Here is an 18,600-nt window from a genome sequence, read left to right on the forward strand (position 1 = left end):
CACAGAACAGACCTGGTTGTCTCTCGGCAAGCAGAGCGGCAAGCAGAGGTCGAATGGGGCGGGAGCCACGGGAGCCCGGCGAGGTGTGTCCTGCCCTTTTGCCGAGGTGCCCTGGCGACGGGCTTTGGGTTTTTTCCATTATACTCGGTTCACGCCTTTGCCCTGATTTACTCAGTATGCACTGGCAGGCTTTGCAGGCTTCTGTGGGAGCAACTCGGCTGCCCAAGGAGGCACAGACCCTGCCAGGCCTCCATAGTAAATACAACACGCACGGAGAGGAAACAAGCATAAACAATCTATTTTCTCCTGTAAAAGATGACATTGTTCTCTGATCTTGGGTCCGGCTTCCCTTTGCCGGCTTGGTGGTGCCAGCTGTCGAGTGAGCTATCCCAAACAGAAACGGACAAAATGAGCACAGACTGCAGGACGGGCACCTCCACGGGGCCTGCATCCAGGGAGGGTACTGGAGACCTCTCTGAGCATCTCCCATCCTGGAGGGCGTGAGCGGGGAGGGCTTCCCGGACCTGAGGGCCTGGCAGCATTCTGCCCTTCTCCTTTATTGCACTTATCTCTGTTTCTAACTCTACACTTCTTGGCATGACTAACTGATTAAGATTTGCCTCCCCATTTTGAGCTCCATGAGAGCCAAGACCTCGTCCACTTCTGTTCCCCACAGTCCCTCGGATTCACCGACAGTGCTTGGCATGTGGAAAACGATCAGGATCTGCTGACTGAATGTCACAACTCCATTACCTTTCTGCCCTAGGGTTATCAAAGAGTTTCTGAATCCACAAGGTGTCTTTAGTGTTTACTAAACGCTACCCACAGGCTTCCGAGGAGGCGCAAAGGACCTGCCTGACAAAGGAGAAGATGTGAGAGACTCAGAGTCGATCCCTAGGTCGGGAAGACCCCCGGAGGAGAGCGTGGCAACCCACTCTAGCATTCTTGCCTAGAGAATCCCATGGTCAGGGGAGCCTGGTGGACTATACAGCCCATGGGGTCACGAAGAGTTGGATATGACTGAAGTGACTTGGTATTCATGCTCACACACAATTGCTACCCATGCAGGCATTGGAAGAGGAAACCACCAGAGGCATAAGGAGAGGATGTAAGCAACTGGGTTTTTTCCTAGATCTTGTATTAAATAATTCTTGTGGAGTGATCTTAAATATGGTAATTTGGGGAGTCTTATCGGTTTTGTATTAAAAAAAAAATCCCCAAGTGAATTTTTGTAATCTGTATAACTATCAAAAAAGTCTTCCCATGTTTACTATTTAGTTGTTATCTTTTACTTCTACAGAGAGGAAGGTGCTTTCATATGCATACATATGTCCTTTAATAGGAAAGATAATACAGAAAAAAGGAACTTTTGAGAAGGAGAATGTGATTCACTTAGTGAGAATTTTTATTAAGTCACTGAAAACAGAATATTCTCATTCTTCCATATGATACAAAGTGGATTTTTTTCCTCCAAACTGTGTGTTAGGCACAGGCATTTGGAGGAAAAATGCTAATTCTCCCATTTGTCTAATGATTGGATAAAGGACCCCCAAAACACTGTAAAGGTACTGTAATACTTATTGTTCACTGAAGAACAGAAATTGCTTTATGGCAGGCCAATTCTGGACTTCATCCCGGCATGAGAAGTTACTGATGCCCCAAAAGGAACGGGCTCATTTTAAGCTGTAGCCTTCTCTCTATCCACAGGTGGCATCATGGTGGCTGCCCTGGGGAGTGACTCGTTCTAACTGCATAGCTGTGGCAATTACATCTGGATATAAAAACATCAACCCTGGCACTGCTCTGAACGGCCCTCAAAGCAGTCTCACACCGTAGAGGGAGCATGATGTGTGCACTGTCATGATTAGGCACTTCGATGACTTTAAGGGAGCAGACACATGCAAAAGAGTTGGACATGACTTAGTGAACGACCAACCAACCGTAATCTACTGAGAATGCAAGAGCATTATGTCTTTAAAAATGTGTGTTAGGCAGAGCACTCTCCAACATAAATCACAGCAAGATCCTCTATGAGCCACTCCCAGAGTAATGGAAATAAAAGCTAAGATAAACAAAAGGGACCTAACTAAGCTTAAAAGCTTTTGCACCATGAAGGAAACTATAAGCATGGCAAAAAGACAGCCCTCGGAATGGGAGAAAATAATACTAAATGTAACAACTGACAAAGAATTAATCTCCAAAATATATAAGCAGCTCATGCAGCTCAATACCAAAAAAACCAAACCCAATCAAAAAGTGGGCAAAAGAACTAAACAGGCATTTCTCCAAAGAAGACATACAGACCACTAACAAACACATGAAAAGATGCTCAACATCGCTCATTATCAGAGAAATGCAAATCAAAACCACAATGAGGTACCATCTCACATGGGTCAGAATGGCCATCATCAAAAATTCTATAAGCAATAAATCCTGGATAGGGTGTGGAGAAAAGGGAACCCTCTTACACTGTTGGTTGGAATGCAAACTGGTACAGCTACTGTGCAGAACAGTGTGGAGATTCCTTAAAAAACTGTAAATAGAACTGCCTTATGACCCAGCAATCCCACTGCTGGGCATACACACCAAGGAAACCAGAACTGAAAGAGACACGTGTGCCCCAATGTTCATCGCAGCACTGTTTACAACAGCTAGGACATGGAAGCAACCTAGCTGTCCATCGGCAGACGAATGGATAAGAAAGCTGTGGTACATATACACAATGGAATATTACTCAGCTATAAAAAGGAACACATTTAACGAGGTAGATGAACCTGGAGCCTATTATACAGAGTGAAGTAAGCCAGAAAGAGAAAGACAAATAGCGTATGTTAACGCATATGTATGGAATTTAGAAAGATGGTACTGACATTCCTACATGCAGGGCAGCAAAGGAGACACATGTGTAAAGGACAGAGTTTTGGACTCAGTGAGAGAAGGTGAGGGTAGTATGATTTGAGAGAACTGCAGTGAAACGTGTATTACCATATGTGAAACAGATGACCAATTTGAGTGTGTGCCTGAAGCAGGGCACCCAACGCCGGTGCTCCAGGACAACCCAGAGGTGCAGGGTGGGGATGCAGGTGGGGGGGGGGGCGGTTCAGGATGGTGGGGGGAGGGGAGGGGAACACATGTATACCTGCGGCCGATTGATGTTGATACATGGGAAACCCACCAAAATAAAGTAATTCTCCTCCAATTAAATTAATTAAAAACAAAACTAAAAGTCCATGTGTGCGTGTTTGCTCAGTGTTGTATGACTCTTTGAGACCCCATGAACTATAGCCCGCCAGGCTCCTCTGCCCATGGAATTCTCCAGGCAAAAATATTGGAGTGGGTGGTCATGCCCTGCTCCAGGGGAATCTTCCCGACCCAGGGATCGAACCCATGTCTCCTGCATTGGCAGGCAGATTCTTTACCACTATGACACCTGGGAAGCCCTGAACATGTACATGCTTTAATTAAAAAATAATGATTGCTAAGAAATGCTGCCTTCTGAAGCTCATAATGTTTTTGAAATAGTAACATCATAAATCACCACAACAAATATTCAATTTAAGAATCAAACAGTTGGAAATATTGCCAGAGTTACAAAAAAGTGACACAGAGACATTACCTGAACAAACGCTGTTGGAAAAGGGTGCTGTGATGCAGGATTACCACAAAGTGCCCGTTTGTAAAACATGCAACATCTGCTAAACGCAACGGAGCGAGGTGCAATAAAATGAGGTATGCCCGTATTCTTGAAATCCATCTGCCACAAGGTTATATATAACCGCAGGGGGCATGATTCGTACAGGTCGCTTACGTACAATGCAAAGACACGCTCTCTCTGACCTGTTCTCTGGCTTTCCACAAATGTAGTTATTTCAATACAGGCCATTGAATTTGATTTTCAGGGTTTCAGAAACAGTTCTTCACCAGGCTCTGAGTATAAAGGGGCCCCACTTCTCTTCACCTCCCCAGTTCCTCCCTGCAGAACAAGAGGCCTCATATATGTGTTCACGACCACCCCTATCTGCGTGTCCCCATCCTGCCCAACGTCAGCAAGCTCCTGCCCCTTAGACGTGTGGTGGCCTGATGTGCTTTTAGGAAGAAGAGAAGAGCTTGTGTGATTCCCATTCCATAACTCCAAAGCCTTGCGTTTGGCTGGCTGAGCGTGGGGGTCTCAGACTCTGAGAGGTACCTGGATTCTGTCCTCATCAAGGGAGGCATGGCTAGAGCAGGGCCACCTCCGCCAAATTGTGAAACCCAGGCCAGGGGACCCTCCTGCCTGGTTCTAAGGTCTTCACTGTAGCCATCCACATCTTGATTCTGTACCATTTACAGAAACAAGTATAAACCACTTTTCCCTTTGAGGTTACATGTGCATACCTGATTGTATACTGAATAGCAAGAACCCAATTTTTCCTAAGACACCTTTGTGTCATGGGGAAGGCACCCAGTTAAGGGCACTTTATTGTTGTTGAGTTACTAAGTTGTGTCTGACTCTTTGCAACCCCTTAGACTGTAGAAGGCAATGGCAACCCACTCCAGTACTCTTGCCGGGAAGGTCCCATGGATGGAGGAGCCTGGTAGGCTGCAGTCCATGGGATCGCTAGGAGTCGGACACGACTTCACTTTCACTTTCACACGTTGGAGAAGGAAATGGCAACCCACTCCAGTGTTCTTGCCTGGAGAATCCCAGGGACGGGAGAGCTGGGTGGGCTGCCGTCTATGGGGTCGCACAGAGTCAGACACGACTGAAGCGACTTAGCAGCTTAGTAGCAGACTGTAGCCCACCAGGCTCCTCTGTCCATGAGATTTCCCAGGCAAGAATACTGAAGTGGGTTGTCATTTCCATCTCCAGGGGACCTTCCTGATCCAAGGATCGAATTCGAGTCTCCTGCATCAGCAGGCAGATTCTTTACCACTGACCCACCAGGGAAGCCCTAAAGGCACATAAGTGAAGTGAAGTTGCTCAGTCATGTCCGACTCTTTACGACCCGGGGACTGTAGCCCACCAAGCTCCTCCGTCCATGGGACTCTCCAGGCAAGAATACTGGAGTGGGTTGCCATTTCCAGCCTCCTCCTTATCAGATGAAGACAAGCCAAACCAGATTGCTTGGCCCCTATGTTACACCAACTTCAGCCACAACTAGAGTCCAGACTTATGACTGTCCTAAATTAATTTCTACCCCAAAGGCCAACTCCTCTAAGGAACTTACAGCTTGATAAACAAAATCCCTAAATAATTACAAACAAGACAAGTCTTAGGAAAGGCATTAATAAGATGTTTCTTTGGAAATAATGCAGGAGGAAGGTGTGCTTAATTTCTGCAGGGGGTACCAAAAGGGGAAATCTGAGTCAGGCTTTGGAACAGAAGTAATATATTAGCATTTCTCATGGTTGTAAAATGTCAGTTTCGAATCAGTTAACTTGTAATTTCTTTAACATTCCACAAATCAAGTTGATTCCCAGTTCCTATATGACATAACCCACTAAAATATGCATATTTCCAGGAAGTGGAATGTACTCTTTTTTCTCTTTGAGAAATACAAAAAAAAAACACCTCAAAATACCAGTTCAGTCTGAAGAAAATAATTCCAAGTCTACACGTCACCATGTGTATGTAAACCAATGTATCACTACAGAAATGGATTGTCCCTTAAAAAGAAAAATATCAAACAGTAGGAAAAAATTTAATGTAGCATTCTACAGGAATCATACTCTTTACTCTTAACATTAAATTTCAGCTATTACTGTTTCAAGTAAAATCTCAATTTGTTCCAGTGTCTTTTCTGGTTGCTAATCCTTTTTATTTTATGTCACATAAGAATTATTTTATGTCACGTAAGAAGTATAGAGTATACAGTACAAGCTAGATACTGAAAAATCAGGTATTTATGATTGCCTTTCCCCTTTTCTGTATGAAATCATTTGTCTCCATTTTCCTGTCTGAACATATCAACTTTCAGTGAGAATGGAATGTTAATTGGTGTTATGCACAAGCTGGGCTATCATTCCTCAAATTTAAGAAGAAGGAAAAAAAAAAAAATCAAAACAAACCCAACTGGGTTTCCTATTTTTATTTACGGTTTTCAGTGCCCCGTTGAGGGGGGATTAAAATAAAGTGGCTCAGTTATGGCTCATCCTTCCTTCAATTAATCAACCCAAGGAGACCAGTTCCTTCCATCATCTGTCCAGATCGCAAAGCCTATTCAAGCTTCTCCCCAGGGCCCCAAAACAACATACAAAACTACTTCCTAGGGAAGCCGCAGCCTACCTCACCCTTCCAACTGGGGAAACACACAGACTCAGCCCTTTGTGGTGCGATTATATAAGCATACAAGGGCTCCCTTGACACCACCCAAATCGGAGATGTGTCCTTTAAACACCATTTTGTGCCCAATGTTCTCAAAAGTGACAGTGCGTGTTGGGCAAACAGGAAACAAGAATGCTTATCTCTCAACAGTGGTGACGCATTCAAAGGAATCCTCTGTAAAAAAACGTTCTTGCCCTAGGTACAGTATAGAACACTGGGAAATCACGTGATCTGACGTGTACCAGGTTCCAGAATCTGTATTTCGGGGATGAGGAAGCAGAATACTTTCGCAAATTGAGTGTGTTTATAAGGCAAGTTCTCTCTGAGAATTTCCAACTCCCCTCCTGAATTTCTACTTCTGAGCTGAGGCATTACTGGAATTTGCGGAGGCAATTCTTTGTTAAGCAGAATATTAGCCACCTTGCAGCTGCCTCCACCCCCAAGTTGTTACGATGACCAAAGATGCTGTCATACATTTCTCAACCACGTTTCCCCTCCCGCCTCCCTCCAGCGCCACCCTTGACTGAGAACCACTGTGAGGCTAAAAGATGGACGATACGGTAATATACATGTTTCAATGCTATTCTCTCAAATCATCCCTCCCTCACCTTCTCCCACAGAGTCCAAAAGAGACTTTATATCTGTGTCTCTTTTGCTGTCTCGCATATAGTCGTCGTTACCATCTTGAAACATGTATATTACCATATGTGAACCAGATCACCAGTTCAGGTTCAATCCATGAAGCAGGGCACTCAGAGCTGTGCACTGGGACAACCCAGAGGGATGGGATGGGCAGGGAGGTGGGAGCAAGCTTCGGGACGGGGGACACATGTGCGCCCGTGGCTGATTCATGTCAATATATGGCAAAAACCATCACAATACTGTACAGTTATTAGCCTCCGATTAAAATAATTAATTTTTTAAAAAGACGGATAATACCTAGACAATGGCCTATTGCCCCAAGAAGATTCTTTTACTTAAGGCTTAATCTAAAGCTTTGATGGCAATGTTGGTAGTGTTCATGGAACCAAAAGGATTCTCCAAGTCCACATCCACACAGCTGCGTCCTGCCCCGAATAAGTAGCCCAGCAAAGGGACATTCCCTGGCTTAAAAAAAAAAAAATCTATGCATGAATTCACTGTATGTAAAACAGGCCCTTCAAAGACAAGGGTTTATTAGCGCTTACTTCCAGGTTCCTGTTATATATTTTGAGTGCATTTTCACCAAAATTCATCTCGGAAACAATGAACTACGTTAACAGAAACAGAAGCTAACCAAAGCCAGCGGCTATTATGGTTTTATGAGACAAAAAACCCAGATTACAACTGTCCTTCTTCACCAAAATAGAGCCTGTGGGTCTGCGCTTGTGTTTCGGCTTGGAGGAAGGCGTCTTGCAGCGGGGTGGTGCTGCCTGCTCGTGGATCATCCAAGTTCACTGTAAATTCAATCTCTTCTTCACAGTCGACACCACAGCCTCACAGGAGTGCTTTCACACACCTGGGCAGGTACCTGGCTGTTTCTCAGACTAGGATAGGGGTATGTTCTTGGCACGCTCTCCTCCCTGACCTTGAGCTGTGTCTCCCCAGACACTATATATGCAGCTCTGAAAACAGTGGTTATGGCAAAAAGCCATATGGCAAAACCATTGGGAAACTTGTAACTGATTCCTTTCTAGTGGCTAAGAAGCAACGGTCTATTTCTGCAATGGGTTCTGTCCACAATAGGCCCAGCCCGGATGTGTCTGCAGTTGTAAGCAGAACACTCTCTTCCTACCATATAAAAAGTGCAAAGACATTCTGTCCACAAACAGACCACGGGCAGTAGTAATAACATTAGGGGCCTGGAATGGGGGCAGTCTGTCATTTCAAAGAGGAAAACGAAGTTGAAGGAAAGAACAGTGCTTCCTACTCACCACTGAGGTAAGAGCCATCTGAAAACTGTAGATGCGAGCAAGGCCGAAGTCAGCCAGCTTTATTTGTCCACTGCTGGTCACCAGAATGTTCTGTGGTTTTAGATCACGATGCACCACTCGGTGAGAATGAAGAAAGTCCAGGCCTCGGAGAAGCTGAAACATCATATCCTACATGAAACCGAAAAACAAAATCAACCAATCGCCAAAAGAGAAATTCAACATGCTGAATTCTCAGGACTTAGAATAGTGTTTGGCACATACAAAGCATTTGATAAATACCTGCTGAATGAATGAATCTGTCCCCTTTCTACAGCTCTACTCTCCCACGCTCAACATTACCACAAAAAGTGTCACTCTCCACCCATATTTTATTAATGAAAGGATGATTTAAAAAATAACTTCAGGGACTCCCCTGGTGGTCCAGCGGCTAACACCACACTCCCAGTGCAGGGAGCTCAGGTTCGATCCCTGGTCAGGGAACTAGATCCCACATGCCACAATTAAAACGTTCACGTGCCTCAACTAAAGATCCCCTGTGCTGCAACTAAGGCCTGGTGAAGCCAAATAAATATTAAAAAAAAAAAAAAGTTTCAGATGACATAGGAAATATTCTGGTGTCCAGGGCTAATGGTGGGGAGAGAAAGTAGTTGGCGAGAGAGGGATATTTTTCACTTCACATATGTTTATATGATTTAACACATGATTTCAACAATTAAGATCCAGTAAACAATGACAACAGCAATGGTAGTTCTCAATATTTTTATAGCACCTATTATTCAGCAGTCACTATGTGTCAAGTACTGCTTTAGTAATTCACTTAATCCATACCACAACACTAAGGAAAAGAGCATTATCAACCCATTCCACAGGTCAAAAAGCTGATACATAGTAGGTGTATGTAATTAGCCCAAAGTAACACCACTAGCAAAAAAAAGAAAAAAAAAAAAAAAACACAAAAACCAGAGTCTTGATTTGAACCAGAGTCCAGGAAAACTGGATTCTAATTCCCAAGGCACTCCTTTATTAGATTAATGATCATATGAGTATGGAAAACCAGGTAAGCAGTTTAACCTCACCAAGCCTCCCTTTTTCTGTCCATAAGAACAGTAAAGTGACAAAACCTACTGCACAGGATCACTGCTTGGAGAGCAATGGCTGCAGGAAGCAGTGACTGCTGACAGAATCTGGCAGCATGGACCAACGTCACACCTTCTAATTCTAGAACTTATAAAAGCAGGTACAATATTTTAAACTCAGAAGCAGTGCTGGATGGTAGGAATTTCAGATAGTGAACGTGATGTGACCCTTTGAAATCTGGAGGTTCGCAAGACTGACCTACCCCCTCCACCCCACGATAATACTGTGAGAATGCGTATAAAGGGAGGATGGAATTAATTCGGCTCTCATGAGGGTTAGAAAAATGCGTAGGCAGCATCGGGGGCTTCCGAGCTGGGAGGGGCGGTGAGCACACACTTGTTCATCAGTTGGGCTCTATTTGGTTAGTCCTTATAGTATTGGTATTTTCTTCAGGGGAGTTCTATCTTTAGCTCCTGGCTTATTCAAAACCAAAGCCTGCGTTTTCCACCTATAAAAAGGAGAAAATGGGGCTTTTCATAATACGAGATTTAAATGAAGTAATGCATGTGAAGAGGTTTGTAGTTTGCAGGAAACAAATGATTATTGGTGAAGTGTCCCGTTTCCTAAGGGAGACGGAGTCAGAAATAACCAGAGGAAAATGTGCCCACTATCGCAAGGTCAGTGAACAAAGCACTGAGTGGAGATGATACAGGAGAACTGGAGTTCTTTCTGAGCTCCACCTAAACGGACCTGATGAACTGGCCGGGGTTACCTTCTAAGTTTCCAAAGATGAAAAGATCAGACTGCACTGTGGAGGGACAGTGGTCCAGGGCTTAAGAACCACTGAGGGTAAAGCAACTTGCAATGAATAAACAAGAGTGTGAAAGTGAAGCACAAAATGTTAATGAAAGTAATCTTCTGTGGCACACAAGTCTTTATTGGAAACACATGCACACGACTTGTAAGCAGTGGATTTTAAACAGCACGACTAAGCTAACGTAATGTCATGCTGGCTTGCCATCGTTAGCTTCTTATACACTAAGCACAACCCTTTCAAACAGTACCAAGAATAAATGTGCTTGATTCATGTGTCAGTGTTCAAACAGTGTAAGCAGCCAATGAGTAGAATAAATATGTAAAAATCTGAACCAAGTAATTACTAATAAGGCCCATTAAAATTTATATGTTGGAGAAGACTCTTGAGAGTCCCTTGAACTGTAAGGAGATCCAACCAGTCCATCCTAAAGCAGATCAGTCCTGGGTGTTCACTGGAAGGGCTGATGCTAAAGATGAAACTCCAATACTTTGGCCACCTGATGCGGAGAGCTGACTCATCTGAAAAGACCCTGATGCTGGGAAAGATTGAGGGCAGGAGGAGAAGGGGGCGACAGAGGATGAGATGGTTCGATGGCATCACTGACTCAATGGACATGGGTTTGGGTAGACTCCGGCAGTTGGTGATGGACAGGGAGGCCTGGCGTTCTGCGGTCCATGGGGTTGCAAAGAGTCGGACACGACTGAGCAACTGAACTGAACTGAAATTTATGAAAAGCCTGAACTGTGTGGTGCGCTTAGTCGCTCAGTCATGTCCGACTCTTTGCAGCTCTATGGACTACAGCCCACCAGTCTCCTCTGTCCATGGGGATTCTCCAGGCAAGAATACTGGAGTGGGTTGCCAAGCCCTCCTCCAAGGAGATCTTCCCAGCCCAGGGATCGAACCCAGGTCTCCTGCATTGCAGGCGGATTCTTTACTGACTGAGCCACCTAAGTCTAAATACATGTATACTGCTTTCATTTGTGTATTTACACAGCCCTGGTAGCTCAGCTGTTAAGAATCTGCCTGCAGCACAGAAGACCCTGGTTTGACTCCTGGGTCATGATGATCCCTTGGAGAAGGAAACAGCTGCCAACTCTAGTATTCTGTCCATGAGGTCACAAAAAGTCAGACACGACTAAGAGACTTTCACTTCATAGCACATACTATATTTTTCTTAGTTATAAAATTGGTCCATGCTTAATGCATGTAGAAATGTTTTTTTAAAATTAATTAAAAATCCAGAGGAAGAAAAAAAATCATGCAAAACCACACCACTCAGAAAACAGAAAACTCTACTGTTAAATAACTTTGTCTTTCATGTCTTTTAAACAGATACTGGTATGTCTGCAGGTGTAAATATCTTATAATTCTATTTAATACTGAAGCATTCTATATAAATATAGAATAATATAATATAATATAATATTCATATATATTACATATCAATATATATAACATTAATATATAAATATAACACATTTTAAAATAGAAATTGTTATTATTCAGTACACATTTTACAGTTGCTTTATAAAGATTTAACAATTCATTTTGAATATTCTACCACTTCAACAAAATTCTTCTAAAATGTAACGTTTTTATACAATATGATTTTTAGTGGCTGCATAGTTTTCTTTCTATGCCATAATCATTATTATTTGGTTTCAGGCTGTGTTATTTTGCTACTTATTCTAAGAGTGTAGGTCTCCTCTATTTAAAGGCAAATGTAGATAAAAATGACTTGTTAACATCATATGAAAGCAGTTTAGGCAGTGAGAACACATATTCTGGTCTAACGTTTGATTCCATGTAAATGACACCTATGTATAAAGAGTTGGTTCTGTGTAAGAATTACCACTCTTTAGATTTTATCAGGCTACTTATTTTTTTTGTTAGCAAACTGGGTTTTCTTTTAAACCCAAAACATCCAGCTACAATTTGAGTTTTGAACTAGCGAATCTTGAGTTAATGATTTTTTTTAAAAAAATTGCCAAAAATCTCGTTTCCTTCACTAATTCCAATGCACTGATGCACTGCAGTTTGATGGACTTATAACTCTGGTCACAAATAAGAATAAGAACTCTGGTCCCAATTTCTGAGAATGACATGAATGAATAAACTGTAACACTAAACAAAGAAAGGGAAAAAAAACACCTTTCCTTCAGCATCGCAAGTGCTTTGATCAAAGACATCTCAAAGGATTCTCTACTTAAGCTTATTATCTGTTCCATCTCAATTTATAGTATCGTGAGACATACTTTTAAATTAGCTCCTCAAGATTTTAATCTAAATTAATCTGTCTTATACAAGACTCAAATATTTCACAGTAATCCCAGTGATGCAATGCAATGAAACTACGGATACTGCCAATTAAGTTAAACATAGGTTTAAAACCTTTTAATGTTATAGTGCCCAATTCTGGTATAAAAGGTTTGAATGTCTAGTCCCACTAATGATAAACAGTCACTGGGGGCCCTCATTCTGTCTTTCTGAAACATGTGACGTGGGAGCCTGTTTCAACAGGACACCATCCTGGAATGAAGTCTGGCTCCTAGAGACTTCAGATGGGGTTTCGTCCTTGGCAATGCCCTTAAAAAGACTCCGGACTTCAATCTGAACACCAGAAGCCTTCAAAGCCTTGTAGCAACAGTTAGTTTCTCTTAGGCGTTCTAGAGCTCTAATTCTCGTGTTTCTTTGAGAACAAAACAAGCAAACTGAAAATCTACCTCAAGCTTTTCTAATGGGAAAAAGTTTTATCATTGGGTCTTTTTTTCCCAGCGGTAAAATAAAGTTTCAAAAGGTACTTAAAACACCAACTTATATACCATAAAGTAAATCACAGAAATGACAGCTCTCAATAGACAATTCTGGACTTTTGGATATATCTACCTAAATCTAAGCGACGGATTCACACCCTCGGGTTTCAGCAACAAAAATATGTCAGTAGTTTATTGATTTAAACAGTTAAGACATATACGGCTTGTACAAAGTTAATCACTTTTTTCTCCTTAGAATGTATAAACCACAGTCTTTTCAAATTTGTTATCCAAGTTTTAACAGAAGCGTCTTTATAAACGACTTGTTGTTTCATACAAAGATCTCCTATCCAGTCTGTTTCTTATGAAGGATGTTAGAGGAATCGCACAGATCAACACAACAAAGGTTTTTGTGTTTTTTAAACAACACTAAACCAATAACATGTTGACATGCCTGTAGTGCAGTAGAATCAGGTTCAACCCGTGGGTCGGGAAGATCCCCTGGAGGAGGGCACGGCAACCCACTCCAGCATTCTTGCCTAGGAGACTCCACGGACAGAGGAGCCTGGCGGGCTACAGTCCAGAGGGTCACAGAGAGGCGGACGCGACCGCGCGACTAACACTACATGCTACACTATAAGAACAGAAGCAAAGATCCCATGACGACAGAATCATAAAGCAGAGGACTATTGGCGATAGTGAGGGCTAGTCTCAGGATCTCTTTCTTTTTCCTCTTTTTGTTGATAACAAGTACATATATTGAAATGTTAATTGTGGTAAGATATATATAAAATTTCCCACCTTAACCGATTTCAAGTGTATAGTTTAGTGGTAAGTATATTCAAACTGCTGTATAACCAATCTCCTGAACTTTTCTGTCTTGCAAAACTGAAACTCTATACCCACTACACAGCTCTTCACTGCTCCCTTCCTCCCGGACCCTGGCAACCACTCCTCTATCCTCTGTCTCTATGAATCTGGCTACTCTAGATAGCTCATGTAAGTGGAATCATAACGTATTTGGTCTTGTGACTGGCTTATTTCATTTAGTGCAATGTCCTCAAAGTTCATCCATGTCGTAGCGTGTGTCAGAGTTTCCTTCCTTTTAAAGCTGAATAATATTCTGCTGTCTGGATTGATGACATTTTGCTTATCCATTCATCTGCTGAAGGATGAACTTGTATTATTTTGGTTACTGTAAGAATATGCTACGAATGTAGGTATATAAATATAAGTATCTCTTTGTGACCCTGCTTTCAATAATTTCGGGTATATAGGCCCACAAGTGGATTGCTGAATCTAGTCCCAGGATCTTAAAAAAAAAAAAAAAATCACAGTTCTGTAAAATGTGGTACAATATTACTGCAGAAGCAATGAAGTAATGGGTAACAATGGCTGGTCCTGGGCAGCCTATCAGGTGGCTTCATTCACTCACAGGCGATCTCACTCATTCCTCCCACTTCTGTGCTTAAGGGGAATCTGCCTGAAGTCACTGTATTAAGCTTGGCGTACTGTCTACACTGTACTCCACTCCAAAGCCTGACAGTGGCTTCTCCCGCTGTCACTGATCGAGTCACAGTGTTAACACTGGGCTGCAAAAGACGGCATTCTAAACTCCCCACTCTGGGCCTCAGGAGAACCCACAGAATGCTTCACCTCAAATCACAAAGGGCAAAACAAATTCCAAAAAAGGCAAGAGGAGGGCTAAAGCGGGAGTCTTAAAGCTTCAGATCAGCTAGAAAGTAAAACTGGTAAATTAAAAGTAAGGAATAAATGGGAGGCCCTGAAGATTAGCCACAAGTCATGGGCCATTAGCTTCCAAAGGGAGGAGGTGAGACGGCTGAAGAAAGGGATGCCTGGCCTGGGGGTTCTTCAGCAGAAACAAAGGCAAAGCCCCTCATTGCAGGTGCTGGCTCTCCTACTTCCACTGCTTCGAGGAAACTGGATGAAAGCACAGTAAAAGTCATTTCCTACATAAATTTTATTAACAAAATACGTATTCTGAAAAGAGCATAAAAAGGAGCCATATGTATTATTCAATCCTGGAACTGATGATAATGCTGAGTAAGAAAAGAATCAGTCCCAACTAAGTGGAAATAAGAAAATCACAACTGATGTTCACCAAACTTGGAAATATTGTTGGTGTTTGAGGGACAATGCAATGGCTAAATGGACCATCGAAAAGAAGGAATCATTACCTCATCATGATGGCTATTCCTAACCCAGACTGGAAAGTCACTGGGAACTGAAACTACAGATAGCAATGTCAATTATAACTTCCTCAGATCGGGATACAAAAACTGACATGCATAAATAAGAAAATACAAAGTATAAGTGCTTAGTTGCTGGCTAATGACTCAAAATGGTTTTTGTTCTAGACAAAACAGAGATCACACTGTTTTGTGATCCTTTTAAAATCATTTAACAATATACTGTGGCTATTTCCCCATTTCAAAACATATTCTTCATAATAAAAAAATTTAACAGTATGCTTTTCTTAAACAGTTTTTTTTTTTAATTAATTCGCTGTGTTGGGTCTTAGTTGTGTGGGATCTTTCGTTGTGGCCCACAGACTCTCTAGTTGTGGCCCACGGGCTCAGGAGTGTGCGGGCTTACCTGTTTAGCAGCACCTAGGATCTTAGTTCCCTGACAAAGGATCAAACCCTGCATTGCAAGGTGGATTCTTAACCACCCAACCACCGGGGACGTCCCCAACAGTATGCTTTTTAATGACTGCATCTGGACAAAATAGCTTGTCTTCCTGCATTTTCCTTCTCATTTCCCTCATCTTAAAGCTTGTCTCTCACTCCATACTTGCCTCCTCTCCAAATGAGATACTATATTAGAGACGTTGCTTTTCCAAAGAGTATATGGAGCATGTGATTGTCTGCCTACGCTGTTGGGTGCCAGTCAGGAAGGACTGATCCCTGGCAGTCACATTCCTTTTTGCTAGGAGTGGATCCAGAGACCCAGTCCTAGCTACTGAGACATGTAGGCACATTTCAGAAAGTATTTTTCCCCTAGTAAGAACACTGCAGAAAACTCTCTGCTGTACTGCCTCCTCATCACTTAGCTCTCACTCTCCACCTGTGCACCTTACACTAAATGCTATTGCTTGAGGGCATGGACTTGAGACTGTAGCAACCACCTTGACATGGAAAGGGAGATTTCATCTGCATGCAGGCAATGCCAGAGTGTAGTGAGGGAAAGAGTCTGGTCTCTGAGGACATCACTGAATAGCAGGATCGAGTCTGGGGCTGCCCACCACTGGCCTCGTAGTTAGGGCAATAATGCTCTTGCGTGCGTGCTTGCTAAGTCGCTTGTTGTGTCCAACTCTTTGCAACCCTGTGAACTGGAGCCCGCCAGGCTCCTCTGTCCATGGGATTCTCCAGACAAGAATACTGGACTGAGTTGTCATTGCCTCCTCCAGGGGATCTTCCCAACCCAGAGATGGGAAACCGAGTCTCGTAAGTCTCCTACATTGGCAGGTGGGTTCTTTACCACTAGCGTCACCTGGGAAGCCCAATAATGCTCTTGAAAGTGAAAGTTGCTCAGCCATGTCTAACTCTTTGCAACCCCATGGACTATACAGTTCATGGGATTCTCCAGGCCAGAATACTGGAGTGGGTAGCTGTTCCCTCCTCCAGGGGATCTTCCCAACCGAGGGATTGAACCCAGGTCTCCCACACTGCAGGCAGATTCTTCACCAGGGAAGCCCAAAAATTGGCTTGTGGGATCTTCGTTCCCTGACCAGGGGTTGAACCTGGGCCCCCTGAAGTGGAAGCACAGCCTCCTAACCACTGGCCTGCCAGGGAATTCCCCCGAAAATAATGCTCTTACTTCAAGACATTTCTTCATCAAGTGTTCCACAACTTGCCATCAACTGTTCTTACAACTTGTAAGAACAATTGTAATCTGTTCTATAACTGAAAATTATATTAACAACTCAAATTATATTAACTAAAACCTGTTCAGGTCACTACCTTTCATTTAACCCCGGCCCCCCAATGAAACACAGCCCCCCAGCCCCCTTAGCTTCAGGAAACTTGGACTTCTTCAACTCTATTCCATTCTGTGCCATCTACTACCATGGCTAAAGTCAGGAACATGTTATTACTTAACCTTGATCTTTTATTTTTTTAATTAAAACTGTAAAAGTCACTTTAATTAAATTTATTTGAAGGTCAAAATACCACTTAAATTCACATAAACTGCTTAGCATAATTAATTAAATGTGGAAAGCAACTTCTTCAAGCATCATTTGTTAAATCTGTCAATTCCCTCACCTCTTCAGTTCTAAGGTCATTCTATCTCATCCTCTATGCAAAGATTAACCTCAATTAGCGCAAATGCTGTCTTTCTCAGCTGTTCTACCTGTGCTTCAGAGAGCTGTTAAGTGGGGAAATGACCACATACGTGTCCACTGTTAATATGAAGTCAGTCTCTAACCCTGATGATGACGGTGCTGCCAGGGATTGTACAGGTCCCTAGTTAGCTCTTGTGGTGTCCCTGTAGGTGAAATTCTCACTGCTGTCTCTCTACTCATCACCTCTCTTCCTCTCTGAGCACACTAGAGTGCATTCCACTTGAGAGAGAAACACAGGCCGCCAAGGGATGCTATCAACGTCCTGGGCGCCGCCCACACGTTGATGAGCACTGGCATCTACCCGTCTCCCTCGCTTCCTGGTGGGAAAGCCTCCCTCCCTTCCCTGCAGTGTTCATCTTCCTCCTGTGCTCTCAGTCTCCTTCATTCCAGCTTCCTCAAGTCCTGCCCTCGCTCCACTAACCATTGCCTTTCCTTCTGTATCTGGGACTTCCCCTTCTATTGTCCCTTGACCATGAACAACCCAAGCAACCCCCTTCCTTCCTTGGCCAACGGTCTTTAGGGTGCACGCTTTCTCATTTCCCACCCACACCACATCCATACCGTGAATGGAAATGCAATGGCTCTTGCAAGATCACCAATAAGCATTTGACTTGTCACAATCAAGAACTTCTACTCTTAACTGAATCCTGCCACGGCATTTCACGTGGGATCCCTCCCTCCTCTGCACTGTTCTTCAGAAAGGAAAGATATGCTAAGTGTCTGATTAGAAATGTAACGCATATTCACTATTAAAATGTAGAAAAATCAAAATACAAGGGGAAAAAAAAGACGTAAGACATGAGATAACAGGAATCTGAACCAGAACACTAGAAAAAGTAAAGAGGGGAAAGGCAATCCAAGAGACGAATGCAATCTGTTAATGCTTGTTTCCAGAGGTCAACTTTAGGGAGCCATCTTCTGAGGGATCTGCTACATCTCCCAGTTAGACACTGGGTGTCCTTGGGCCCGCTACTTAACGCCTACCTTCCCTTCCCTCGCATCCAGCCTCGGTTTCCTCATCTGTAAAATGGGGATAACACTCTCTTGAGGGTGGCTGTGAGAACGAAAAACACTGTGTGAATTTCCTGGCTTGTCCACTGGGTTCAGAACTGGTGCCATGAAATCAAGAGGAGGACTTGCCATGAGCAGTGGTGTCCAGCAACACCCTAGGTTTAGACTCATCTAGTTTCTCCGGTTGAGACGTGAACAATCGCCAGCTTTCCAAACAGTCATTGTGGTGGTGGTGCTCAGTTGCTCAGTCGTGTTTGACTCTGGAGCCTGCAGCCCGCCGGGCTCCTCGGTCTATGGATGTCCCAGGCGAGAATACTGGAGGGAGCTGTCATCTCCTTCTCCAGGGGATCCTCTCAGTC

At 43.3% G+C, this 18,600-nt stretch overlaps 1 protein-coding gene across 2 annotated transcripts in view; it reads right to left on the reverse strand.

The window, feature by feature from the left end:
- Positions 1-18,600, reverse strand: part of CDK6 (cyclin dependent kinase 6) — a 258,621-nt gene that overhangs the window by 130,667 nt on the left and 109,354 nt on the right. For both annotated transcript variants that reach the window (XM_040260280.1, XM_040260281.1), the window contains one exon: positions 8,218-8,385. In XM_040260280.1, the coding sequence (XP_040116214.1) occupies positions 8,218-8,385 (168 nt within the window). The remainder of the gene's footprint in view (positions 1-8,217; positions 8,386-18,600) is intronic.

The sequence above is a fragment of the Oryx dammah genome, unplaced genomic scaffold, assembly GCF_014754425.2.
Source record: "Oryx dammah isolate SB20612 unplaced genomic scaffold, SCBI_Odam_1.1 HiC_scaffold_18, whole genome shotgun sequence".
In the NCBI taxonomy this organism is placed as follows: domain Eukaryota; kingdom Metazoa; phylum Chordata; class Mammalia; order Artiodactyla; family Bovidae; genus Oryx; species Oryx dammah.